The sequence below is a fragment of the Vicugna pacos genome, chromosome 1, assembly GCF_048564905.1.
Source record: "Vicugna pacos chromosome 1, VicPac4, whole genome shotgun sequence".
In the NCBI taxonomy this organism is placed as follows: Eukaryota; Metazoa; Chordata; class Mammalia; order Artiodactyla; family Camelidae; genus Vicugna; species Vicugna pacos.
In genome coordinates this window covers 73114965-73129058 of record NC_132987.1, presented here as the reverse complement: position 1 = coordinate 73129058, position 14094 = coordinate 73114965, and the positions used below count along the sequence as shown (strand labels likewise).

Genomic DNA, 14094 nt, shown 5'->3' with positions numbered 1-14094 from the left:
AACAAAGGAGCCCTCATTAGAAAAGTCTGTACATCACTCTAGCTTTAACATCCCTTTGGTGGGTACCTCAAAACGGTGACCAAACACTCACTATATATCTAATTGCCTGGCAGCATCATAAAAACGGGCCTGGGTCATAAAAGACAGCTGACCGCGGGGAGCAGGTAAGCTGTTATCCAACTAAAAGTAAACGAGAATTTGGAATGCCGAGCTTCTGGATCTGCTTTCCAATATCCTCACTGCTTTTACAGCGCACACAGCCCAGCACTGCCCCCACCTCCGCAAATCCTGCCTTTGTTTCGCTCCTTGTAAGGTGACCTACTGACTCGTCACAGGCATTTCTCTTTGCTCTCGTCAGAGACATAAATATAAGACAGTTCAAACTGGCTTCCTACTTGAAGTCTCATGCTTGCCTGGGATATTTTTCTTTTCTGCTGTTATAAGGAAACTTCTCCAGTGCAAGTGGGAAAACAGAACTCACCTGACAGAATAAGAAAGTCACCTCTAAAAATCAAGTATCATTAAATGATCAGGCAGTCTGACATACACATTACATGCAATATAAACAACTGTGAACTCAATGTTTTGGCCTTCTGAGTTAATTCACAGTTACGTCTTGGTGCAGGCATATGTTTATCTGTGTTTAAGTTACACTGAGCAGGAGTCTTCCTACATCCTCTTATGGGATTCCCCTAGGTGGAAGATCCAAATAGAATAAAGGAGATTCAGTATTATTTGTACCATGAGTTAAGTAAACTGGAAGCACAGGAAGAGTATAAAATCAAAATTATATATGCCTACAAGATTAGAGTCGCTCAAAGAGGGAAAGAGGTAAACTGGGATGAATTTATTTGCAGCACTATTCTCACAGACACACTGAATGCATGGTCTTAAGAATGGTTTTGGGTAAAAAAAACCCTTCCGTATGCTAATAAAAGTCGCATTGCGACACAAAGGCCTAAACACTGAAAAAACAACAAAGTAAGAATCTTAACATCTTTACCTTGTTCATTGTTTCCTCCGTTAAGCAGGAGTTCATCATTTTGCCTTTTCAACTCTGTTATATATTTAAAGGCTTGGTCCAGGATCATATTCTTGCTCTGCCAAAGAAAATCGACCATTTAAAGGTTTCACTGAGGGGTAAGAACTTGCCAGAAGAAAGTTACAGCTTTGGCTTTATCACATGTATGTGATATGTGTCTTTTCAGAATCTAGAACTGGCACAATATTCAAATGCTTCTACTGCTCATCTTTCATTTATGAAGTGTTTATTGAGGCTCTGTTCTAAGCACTGGGGATGTAATAAAAAGGGGGACAAAGTTCCTGACCTTGAGGAATGTTATTTTATTTCTGAGGAATTATTATATATTTTATATACATTTATATAAAAATCAGGTACTGATAAGTGTTATGAAGAAAAATACAGTAGGGTAAGGAGGGGGCCAGAGAGATGGCAGAGGCTACTCTGTGCTATGGACTGAATGTTTGTTTCCCCCTACAATTCATGGTGCAACCCCAAACCTGACGTATTGGCATCTGAAGGTGGGGTCTTTGGGAGGGAATTAGGTCATGAGGGTAGATCCCTCATGAATGAGATCCCTGCCCTTAAAAGAAAAGACATGAGAGAGGTGACCACTCTCTCTGTGATGTGAGTTCACAACCAGGAAGAAAGCCCACACTAGGAACCGAACCAGCCGGCACCTTGAACTTACACTTCCCAGCCTCCAGACCTGTGAGAAATAAATTTCTGTTGTTGAAGCCACCCAGTCTATGGTAATTTTCTTATAGCAACCCAAACTAAGACATTCTGCTATAATCTATTTTGCATAGGGAGGCTGGGGAAGGCCTCTCTGTAAGATGATATTTGAGCAAAAACCTGAAGGGAGTACCAGGAGGTACACCCTGTAGATATCTGGAAGAGGAGGGCTCAGGTAGCAGGATGAGCAAGGGCAAAGGCCCCCAGGTGGGGCTGAGCCTGGCCTGTCGGAGAAACAGAAAGGAGGTGAGCGGTCTAGAGCAAAGTGCAGAGGGGAAGAGCGGTAGGAGAGAGGCCAGAGAGGGCCATCAAGAGCAGGAAGAGAGTTTAGATTCAGTGTTATTCTTCATTCTGTCAACTACAATCACAAACTATTCTAAACAATAGGTTGAGATAATGTCACTTGATTGAGTTTGGCATCATGCTCCCAGTATATTCTATTCCTAATCTTTTCCAAAGACTATATTTTATGTCAAAGTTCCGTTACTCTTTATTTAAACGTTTAAAATTGATAACATAATATATGCATATGTCCAAAAAATATAAATAATATGAAGGGATATATAATGCAAAGTACATTCCTTTTGACTTTAGCCCTCCAGACCCCTTTCCAGAGTCAATGTCCATAAAGTTACTTGTGTATCCTTCCAGAAATCTATGCCAATACATGCATATACATGTGTGTGTATATATATGTATATAACTTATAAAAAATCTTTTTTAAAAACCCAGATAGAAGGATACTATTAACAGTATGTTACATTATTTTGTTCTAATTAAAAAATATATACCTTGGATAGAATGGTCATTTTAATTAATTCTTTGAATCCTTGAGCACGATATATCTTTTCATTCATTTGTGTCATCTTTGATTTCTTTCATCAACGTCTTAGTTTTCCAAGTACAGGTCTTTTACCTCATTAGTTAGCTTTATTCCTAGGTATTTTAATCTTTCCGATATAACTGTAAATGGAGTTGTTTTCTTAATTTCTTTTTCAGATAGTTTGCTGTTAGTGTGTAGAAATGTAACAGACTTCTGTATTAATTTTGTATCTTACAACTTTATTAAATTCATTAACACATTGATCACCTTCTATGGATTGGGTGCCCAGAGGAAACACAACTGTTACACAGATTTGGTGATCAATGTGTTAATGAATTCTAGTAGTTTTCTGGCGGCATCATTAGGATTTTCTATGTCTAGTAACATGTCATTTGCAAACAGTGACAGTTTTACTTCTTCCTTTCCAATTTGGATTCCTTTTATTTGTGCTTCTTATCTGATTTCTGTTGCTAGGACTGTCAATACTATGTTGAATAAAAGTGGCAAGAGTGGACATCTTGTTAAAGGAAATGTTTTCAGCTTTTTACCATTGAGTATGATACTAGCTGTGGACTTGTCATTTATGGCCTTTATTATATTGAGGTATATTTTCTCTATACTTCCTTTGTTGAGAGTTTTTATCATAAATGAATGCTGAATTTTGTCAAAAGTTTTTTCTGCATCTACTGAGATGATCGGATTATTTTTATTCTTCAATTTGTTAATCTGATGTAACACAATGACTGCTTTGTAGATACTGAACCATCCTTGCATCCCAGGGATAAGTCCCTCCTGATCATTGTTTATGATCCTTTTAATATGCTGTTGAATTTGATTTGCTAATATTTTGTTGAGGATTTTTGCATCTATGTTAATCATATTAGTCTGTAATTTTTATGGTCATGGATTAGAAGGATTAATATTGTTAAAATGACCATATTACACAAGATACTCTACAGATTCAATGCAATCCCTATCAAAATGCCAATGGTATTTTTCACAGAACTAGTACAAATAATTTCAATGTTTGCATGGAAACACAGAAGATCCAAAGTAGCCAAATTAAATCTTGAGAGAGAAGAACAAAGCTGGAGGTATCATGCTACTCAATTTCAAACTATCCTACAAAGTTACAGTCAACAAAACAGTATGGTACCGACACAAAAACAGACAAACAGAGCAATGAAACAGAATAGAGCTTAGAAATAACTCCATGTGCTTATGGTCAATTAATCTATGACAAAGGAGGCATAACATACAATAGGGAAAAGACAACTTCTTCAATAAGTGGTGCTGGGAAAATGGACAGCTACATGTAAAAGAATGAAATTAGAACATTTTCTCACACCATATACAAAAATAAACTCAAAATGGATTGAAGATCTAAATGTAAGACCAGAAACCATAAAAATCCTAGAAGAAAACATAGATAGAACATTCTTTGATATAAATCATAGTAATATTTCTTTGGATCTTCTCCTCAGGCAAGGGAAACAATAGCAAAAATAATCAAAAGGGACTACATCAAACTAAAAAGCTTTTGCACAGTGAAAAAAACTATCAACAAAACAAAAAGGCTGCCCACTCAATGGGAGAAGATATTTGCAAGTGATATATCCAATAAGGAGTTAATATCCAAAATATACAGAGAACTCATACAACTCAATGTCAAAAAAACAAACAATCCAATTAAAAAATGGGCAGAGAACTTGAATAGATATTTTTCCAAAGAGAACATGCAGATGGCCAACAGGCACATGAAGAGATGCTGGACATCATTATTACCAGGGAAATGTAAATCAAAACCACAATGAGGTATCACCTCTCACCTATCAGAATGGCTATAATGAAGACGACAAATAACAATGTTGGCAAAGATGTGAAGAAAAGAGAAACCCTGTGCACTGTTGGTGAAATTTTAAATTGGTGCAGCCACTATGGAAAACAGTATGGAGATTCCTCAAAAAATTAAAAATAGAATGACGATATGATTCAGCAATTCCACTCCTGGGTATTTATCGGAAGAAAACAAAAACGCTAATTTCAGAAGACATATGCATCCCTGTTCACTGCAGCATTGTTTACAATAGCCAAGGTATGGAAGTAACCTAAGTGCCCATCAATAGATGAATGGATAAAGATGATGTGGTATATAAATACACACAGTTGTAAAAATTTTGCTACTTGTGACAACATGGATGGATCTAGAGGGTATTACACTAAGGTATTATACTAGAGAGTATTATACTTATTATACTGAAATAAGTCAGACAAGAAAGTCAAATACTATATGAAGTCACTTATATGTAGCATCTGAAAAAACAAAACAAATAAACAAGCATAACCAAACAGAAACAGAGTCATAGATACAGAGAACAAACAGGTGACTCCCAGAGGGGAATTGGGTAGGAAAGGAAGAGAAATAAGTGAGGGAGATTAATAGGTACAACCACCAATTACAAAATAGATAAGTTATGGATATGAAATGCACAGTGTAGGGAATCAGTCAATAATTATGTAATATCTTTGTATGGTGACTGATGGTAACTAGCCTTATCACATTTATCACTTTGAAACAGACAGAAATATCAAATCATTATGTTGTGTACCAGGAACTGACATAGTTTGTCTGTCAATTATATTTGAAAAGCAAGCCAACAAACAAACTTACAGAAAAAGAGATCAGATTTGTTGTTACTAGGGACAGGGAGAGGAGGAGGGGAAACTGGATGAAAGTGGTCAAAAGATACAAACTTCCATTTATAAGATAAATAAGTACTAGCAATGTAACATATAACATGATTAATATAATTAACACTACTGAACATTATATACAAATGTTAAGAGAGTAAATCCTAAGAGTTCTCATCACAAGGAAAAAAATTCTTTTTCTATTTCTTTAATGTTATATCTACATGAGTTGATAGATGTTCACTAAACTTATTGTGGTCATCACTTCATGATGTATTAAGTCAAACCTTTATGCTATATACCTTACACTTATACAAAGCTGTATGTCAGTTATATCTCAATAGAGCTGGAAGAAAAAATAAAAATTAAAAAAAAATATATATCTTAGAGATACTTTCATATAGCATTTAAATAACTTTATCTCTGCTATATTTTCTAAAGGTTGTGTCTATTTTATTTACAAGTTTATTACTGATAAATATTTAAGCTGTGAAAGAGAAATTTCAGTTTTTTATCCTTCAGCTATGTTGCAGTGAATATTTAAGTTCTACTCCAGTATGTATATTATTAAATATCTCCAGTATTTGATCAATAGTTGTCTTCATGTAGGAGTCAGGGATTTAGGGCTTTGGTTCAGCAAGTTACAATTTTGGGTTCCTTAGGCTGAGTCCCAGTAGAAAACCAGTATAACCCAGAAAACACTTTACTTCAGACAAAGAAACTAAGATAATGTCCTTTCTTAGAGCAAAAGCTGAGACAAAGGCAGAATCTGATAATGCCCACCTACTGCTTCTCTGTTGCAGATGGAGGTGGGGACATGTAGCAATGATGAAGAAAATTTTAATCTACTCAGCTTCTGGGAACCAGAGACTGACTTCCATTGCACACTCTAGGACATCAAAAAAGAGAAATAATTATGGTTTCCTTTCAGAGAACTTGTAGGGAGTAAAAGCCAAGAGGAGGAATAGTTTACTGGGCAAACACCAATACCTACTGAGCAGCTACTCCACATTGAGATATGGAGAAAGAAAAACAATCAGAAGACAGAGTGCTTGTCCTTAAGTTTGCTTTTGTGCTAAGGAAACAGAAAGTCCATTTTAAAGAAGACTAAACACATTTATGCAATATTAGGTACCACCTTGTAGGGGAGAATGACAAGAAATTAAAGTGCAAGACCTTGCTGAGAGAGAGTGTTGAGAAGTCAACAAATTCTGGCCCTCCCCTCTGAAAGCCTGGGAAAGTTGAGGACTGTGAAGCTTCAAATGTCACAGAAGGTGGGGGGAGGTATGGGGTTAAACTAGAAGGGACCGGTAGAAAGACTCTTCCTTTGCAGTAATAAGAACCGATTCCCTACATAAGCATCCTATACATCCGGACAACTTCCCCTTCCTCCCCAGCCGCAGGAGACAAGTTTATTTTCTGTGAAATTTGAACCAAGGCCTCAAGGATAGTTACTTGGCAGAGAAGTGGACAAGATGAGACTTGGACAAGATGAGGTTCCAAAGTGAATGGGCGGGGGGGGGGGGGGCGGACTGTAAAGAAAACTCTGCTTCCTAAAGCATAAGACTACAGCACCCTTTCCCCAACCCAGCTCCCAGAATAATGGCAACTAGCCTTACACTCCTCTTCCAACCATTCTCACTCCTAGGCAGGAGGCTGAAGAAATCCTCTCTGGAAAATAAAAATTAATAGCTATCCTCCAAAGAAGAAAATCTACAATACTGATATTTTTCAGTTCAACAACAGTAACACTAGCTCACCAGCTAATCACTAAACAGGGGCACCAAAAACAAGCCTGTTCAATCAGCTTTTTAATGCCTCATTCTCAAATATGAAAAAAAGTTAATTATCACTAAACATTTAAGGAACATCTCCAAAAAGAAAGACAAAACATCAAAACAGAGGGGGAAGAAAGGAAATCAAAAGAAACAAAGACAATATAGAAAATAGAAGAAAAAATTTTAAAAAGCAAAATGCTGTGTAATATTCTCAAAGATGAAATGATATTATATCTACAAAACAAACATGTGGTAAGAAAAGGAACAAAGAGAATAAGAAAAAAAGACTTAGAAATTAAAAACATGAGAGCTGAAATTAAAAACAGAAGAGTTGGAAGAGACTAACTCATTGAGATTGAAAAAGAAGGGTAGAGAGTTCTAGAAGTAAAGTCTCAAAGGAAAAACAGGAAAAATGGAGATTATGTGGCAAATTTGACCATGTAGAAAACTGTACTAAGAGACTCTTGGAAATGTGAAAAGAATTAAAGATAGATATATAGAAAATTGAGAAAATGAAAAACCCTGAAGCAATTATTAACTTCAAAAAACCAAAAGTAACATATAAAATGAAACATAGTAATAGCACATTGTGGGGAGGGTATAGCTCAACGGTTAGAGGGCATGCTTAGCATGACGAGGTCCTGGGTTCAATCCCCATTACCTCCATTTAATAAACAAACAAAACCTAATTATCCCCCCAAAAATAAAAATAGTAGATTACTTGGGTCAGCTGTAAACAATATTTATACAGACTTGACAACACAAAAATTGAATACTGATTTAATCTAAAGTGATACAATTATATTAGAAGGATTAGGCAAGAAGAAGCCAAGGGAAAAGCATAATAAGAAGTCAAAAGGTAATATGTAAAATGGAGAAAAGATTTAAGCATGTTATTTTGAAATATAAAGGTAAATACTAGAAGGAACACTTGAGAACAGGCGCCTCCAAGGGGCTATATTAGAGTTGGGAAGCAGACAGGTAGGAAACTATTTGCTATTTTTAGCTTTTTAGTGCATTTGCTATGTGTATATATTAATTTTTGCATATATTACTTTAATTAACAACTAACCAAAAAAGGCTAACACAAATTATGATATCTTATTTTTAATGGAATACCATATAACCATTGGAAAGGAAGGCAATCATATGCCATATGTATCATATCATATCTACAAGCAAAACGTGCCCCACTGAGTGAAAATGAAAAGCAGGTTATAAAACAGCACTGGGTGTGTATGCAGACATATTTATAAAGCAACGTCTGGGGAGATGTGTAACAACATTTTAATAGTGGTTATAACTTGGGAGTAGGATGTCTACTTTTTAAACTTTTTTATGCTTTCCATATTGTTTTATTCTGTTTTCAGTGAGCATGCTTTATCATCATTATCAGAAGAACCAAAGAGTTATTTCATTAGGGAGAACTGTTAGCCTTAATAAACTGAGATATAAGTACTAGTGGAGGTTGACAGGGCGTGGGGAATAAAATAGGAGGAGATCCTTAAAAGAGTCTAGGTAAGAACTTAAGGAGAGTAAAGAACATGACTGGCAGAAAATAAATGAAATCCCTGGTACATACAGTGGCAAATACATAAATACAATCACAGGACTGACTAATTCAAGACCTTAATGATCTAGAAATTATATGGTCCATTTGATCGTGTAGAAGACTGTACCAGAAGACTGTTGGAGGTGTGGGAAGAATTAAAGACAGGTATACGGAAAATTAAGCAAAAGAAAACCAATGAGGTAATTATTAACTCCAAAAAACCATTAGTGGCAGGGAACAAAAATAATCACTCCGAGCATAGAAACAACTTAGGAAATTATCTGTTCACAAATAATGAATGAAAGTACAAGTGGATCTCTTACCTGTTTTAGGGCAGGGGAACATGGGATCAGCTCTCCAATTCTGTTTATCCCAGCATTGATTTTCTTCTTTCTATGCCTCTCCACTAGACAAAAGAGAAAAACCATTTATCAAACCTTACGGTACTACTGCCAACGTGCCTCATTCTTCCTGGGTAAAGAAATTTTAGGTAAAGAAATCCCTAAGAGAGTCTTATCAAGCAGTATCTACTGAATACAAACAGCGATAATAAGATCTCTAAGAATGTCATACTCAAAGTCTAGTGTTATGGAAATGGATTTAAGCCATACTTTTATTAGGATTCTTAAAATGGGACCCAAGATAATTAAATTCAAATTATAAACAAAAATTGCTAATATTATATTACTGTTAGGCCATTATTATATTTAAAGTAATTATTAGAGACTTGAATAATAACTAAATTTCAAGAACTCACTAACAGGTTATGTTACTAGAAAGCTGCTTCTTTATATACCTTTCTATACAGATTAAAAAACCTTAAAACACCTTCTAGGCTATGACCAGAAGGCATTTTTGGAATAGTAACAGCTATTAGTTGTGACTTAAATAGGGGGTCTGGGCTATTCATTTTGGCCATGTCTGATTTTCCCATCTAAGAAACTGGGACAGCTGACAACTTCTCAGTTAAGTGAGAAATGTTCCAAGCTTGTGTGTGACAATTTAAAAGGTTGTGTGAAAGGGGCAAAAAGATACAATAAATGATCTAAATAGTTTCTATAATACACTGTAAACAGAAAAATTAGTCTGTTAGTTTTCTAAAATCTTCCTTTTAACAAAGGATTTTAGTGCTTCTAAGAGGATGAGTTTTCAGACTGTAGCATAAGTAGGTTTTGTTTTGTAAAATATATACTTTTTACTTCATAATCTAGCAGTAAGGACATCCTTTTCGATGACATTGATTTACCCCCTCTTAATAAATTACTATCAGGTCATATTTATGGCCCCTGTGACATTCGATTCCAATCATAAAATTTAGTTCACATGGCCAAAAAAATTAGAGTTATTTATATGGCCAAAAAACCAAAAAACAAAAAACCCCAAAGCAATAAAGTATAGCTCACTTTTCTTCTCAATTCTCTAACAATAGTATTTGTTGTTATCTAAGAGCCGATTTTTACTGCATGTAGGTTAAAAAACAATAACAACATTAATACTCTATCCACAGTGATGAAGGAGAATTCAAAGGCAGAAACTCTCTGGAAAATAGCAATATCCCAACAGTATTCAACATATCTTTCCACAGATTTTAAAAAAAAAATCCAAAGGGTCCTTTCCTTAGTGAAGGGAAGATATTATTTACACAGTAATAGAAATAAACTAAAATTTAACTGAGGACTCCACAGCTTAATTTAAGACTATTCACATTTTAGGTATCTTTAAGATCTACAGCTTGCTGCTCATTTCCTTCCTACTCCTATAGGTAACCAGTCCCTCTAGAATTTCCTCAGAGACATGTACTCTTCATTCTATTCAGGAGAAGTACATCTGGAATTCCTCAGTGGGTGAAATCACTTAAAACACTAACTCCAGGGTTACATTAATCCTTAAATTATCTGAATAGACAATGAATCAGAAGATGATAAGGAATCTATCCTCATGAGATTTAGGGAGCATTTTGTCAATTAAAAACAATAAAGTACAAACAATTATATATGAAATAAATAAGCTAAAAGGATATATTGTACCACACAGGGACTATAGCCAATATTTTATAGTATCTATAAATGGAATACAATCTTTAAAAATTGTTAATCACTATGTCGTACAGCTGTAACTTACATAATATTATATATCAAGTATACTTCAATTTTTAAAAATGCAAAAAAAAAAATAAGGAACACTTTCTTAAAACATAATGAATAATGGTTCTGTGCTTATAACATAAGAACTTAATCAACTGAAGCATAATTTCATTTTGAATGCAACAAATGGAAATAAATAAAATTTAAATTGTTGTTTCTACCTGCATTATGTGTCTCCCGGTTTTTCTTTCTGAAACAAAAAGTATAGATAAAAGAAACATGAAAATTATAGGAAAACATTTTACCACTTTATATTTTGAGAACCATTAAAATTAATTTTATGAATTTGTATTTGTTGCATCAATAAGAAGCCATTTGAGGAAAAATTTTCTTAATACATATTATGGTATAAAAATCTAAGTGCAGATACAGCAATATAAATTTTGAATCCACAATTTCTAAAAATAACTACAATTCTCTATTTTTCCATACCCATCAGCTGGGAAGTAAGTCAATCATTAAAAACCTTACCTATGTGGAAAATGTAATTAAGGAGCTAGTCAGCTCTCAAAGTGATGTGGCAAGTACTGCTGACTCTTGAACAACATGGGTTTGAACTACATGAGTCTACTTACGGAGTTTTTTCAATAGTAAACACTACAGTACTACAGGATCCACAGTTGGTGGATATGGAGGAACCATGGGTAGGAGGGTCGAATACAAATTACACATGATATTCCACTGTTTGGAGGTAGGCGCCCCTAACTACAGTGTTGTTCAAGGGTCAACTGCAGATGATTTCTGATGTTTGCTCTGGCATCTGGCCAGGGGTAGGGATGAGTGTGTACAGGATCCTCATAATCCCCAGGGAGGGAGGCGTGGCAGCCACCAGCACCTATGCACTAACAATTGGCATCTGAGCCATCCTTTGCATTTTTGTACCTGAGATTTTCCAAACACTTACATTTTCTTAAAAGCTAATCTACTAAAAACACTGATTTTCCCATTTATGTACAATAACTCAATACATTAGCATCCTCTTATAGCTATTTGATAAGGAAAGAGAATAGTGATTTTAATATTTTTAAATGGAGGCATTGGCCATGCAATTCTAAGCAGAAACACTGCCCAAAATGCTAGAAATTCTCAAGGATATATTATATAAAGAACCAGAATTAACATTGTAATGTGCATATTGTGATGTGCACATTGGCATTAATGGTTTGAAATGTCAGAAAAATGTCTATTCAGACTGGCTTCAGCCTAAATGAACGCAGCATCTATCACAAAGACTAATATTGAATGCAAGTGAAAACTTCAGGAGAAACAAAACATTTAGTGTACATTAGGTATCATACTATTTTAACCACTGATAGTCATATGACTTGCTATACTGCTAGTAGAATTAAAAGGACAGGTAAATTTTAATTACATACTCCCTTTCAGTAAATCTATTTATATTTATCCACATCTGTTTTTGAAGAGTAATGGTTTTCTAGGCATCTCAATGAAAGTTCCCTAAGAACTACCTGTTTAGTAAAATGGGGACTCACTCAGCTTCTTATCTGCCAAAACAACATTATTTTTGGACTGTGTCTTCATACCTGTGCTGCTTTTTTGTAGGAGTCTCATTTTCTGTCATTTCTGGCATGGTTACAGTGATAGGAACCTGCAAGGTAGGGAAAGACATATCAGAAAGTTTAAAGTCATTCTAGTATCTTAAAGAAATGGATTAATAGCAACTTGAATATCAAGATGCTAGAAAAATAAAAGTGATACTGTGAAAAAGCACTGTACTACGTGGTATGGATAGAAGAAAAGTATAAGAAAACAGGACAAGAAATATGATAACTAGCAGATGGAGAACATGATGAATGTCAAACGTGACGTATAGCCAGAGAGTGCTTGAGAAGATTGGAGGAGAGAAAGATCATTATAAGCTTGGAAATCAATAAAAGCCTAAAGAGGGTGTAGGTTTGAGCAAGACCTGGAAAGACAGGTAAAACATACTTGAGCTGGGAGAGTATATTCTTTAATCATGATACTGTTTGTTCATGACACAAAATTTAAAACAATGATCCTCCTCTCTGTACACAGAAAAAACAAAAGTGACATGTGCACAAACATGTCATATTCCATACATGGAGGCATTCATTCATTCACTCATTCATTCCCTCATTCGCTAGGCTTCCTTTAAACTGTTAGAAGTCTTAAACATTATCTTTGGAGAATCATTAAAATCTGAGTTTGAGAATGAAAATTCTATTTCTACTTAAAATATCATGATAGTAAAGCATGTATGCACTACAGGGAAATATACACTGATGCCAGAAAAGCCTGAAAGCAAAGACATTAAAATATTAATCATACTTAAATAAGGTCAGGAATATTATAAGTGATGTCTTTTCCTTTTCTGCTTTAAAAAATTTTGTAATGAGAATTTTAATGCTTGGGATTAAATCCCAGGGCTTGACAGCCTTTCAAAAGAGGTCTGTCCAGGTGGGATGCCTGCTCTGATACACCCAAGGAGGTGCAGGTGTATGTTCCCATTTTCTCTCTAAGAGAAAAAGAAGGCAACAAGTATGGAAGTGAAGCCAGCGTGAGTTCAAAATCCAGTTCTGCCTTTTCCTAGCTGTGAGGTCCTGGGCAAGCCTTGTAACCTCTTGGAATCTCGGCTGTTACATCTATAAAATGGATCATAATCCCAGGATCTAGATCATAGGGTTGTTTTGAGAAAGGAATGAAATAACACAGGGAGAGCACAGCAGCCTGGCGCCTCGCAGGGGTAAGAATTCAGTCAACATCAGCCATGAATAGTGAGGAGGTATTTCAGGTATGGCTTTAGCTCTAGAAAGGAGGGGAAGGGTCCTGGGAAAGAAGCAGAAGTAGACGCAGATAAGGTCCCGACTGGAGCAGCCTGAGGAGAAATGAGTGCTCTTAATCCACTTCCAGCAGCTAATTCCACCTTCTCTGTAACATTTATGAAGGCCCATAGGAGTTCACATTAGATAACCATATACTGATAATGTGGGACACATGAGTAAATAAATCAATCCCTGTCATCTTTCTCACCCACGGGCTTGCAGAATTTCTTCACTTTTGACTCCTGGCTTCCAACGCCTCCCGTTTCTGATCCAAATCTATCATCTTCTGCCAGAAGATGGTCTATAAGTTATGTCTTCTTCTCACTACACAAGAGAAAAATCAGTGAATGTTTATAGGTTTCCATTAGCAGCATGTGAAACAAGGACTGGCAACCTTGGCAGGCAAATTTTCCATGGCATGAAGGATGATCCTGAATTCTCCCCACCACCTGAAGGCTGATGAACCTTAGTTGCTTTCAAGTCACTTCCCAGTGGGTAAATGCATGCTCCACCCCCACAAAGAGGTAGTACTACAGCCATTGGACA

The 14094-nt window shown here is 35.6% G+C and overlaps 1 protein-coding gene across 2 annotated transcripts in view; it reads right to left on the bottom strand.

The window, feature by feature from the left end:
• Positions 1 to 14094, bottom strand: part of USF3 (upstream transcription factor family member 3) — a 45536-nt gene that overhangs the window by 10409 nt on the left and 21033 nt on the right. Inside the window, exons 2-6 of one of the 2 annotated variants that reach the window (XM_072965044.1) lie at positions 13757 to 13872; positions 12289 to 12353; positions 10906 to 10934; positions 8924 to 9006; positions 1004 to 1100 (exon numbers count right to left, since the gene is read on the bottom strand). In XM_072965044.1, coding sequence (XP_072821145.1) covers positions 1004 to 1100; positions 8924 to 9006; positions 10906 to 10934; positions 12289 to 12335 — 256 coding nt within the window. In that variant the 5' untranslated portion in view covers positions 12336 to 12353; positions 13757 to 13872. Of the gene's footprint in view, positions 1 to 1003; positions 1101 to 8923; positions 9007 to 10905; positions 10935 to 12288; positions 12354 to 13756; positions 13873 to 14094 lie in introns of those variants that run through there. The other variant, XM_072965046.1, reaches the window with a different exon arrangement.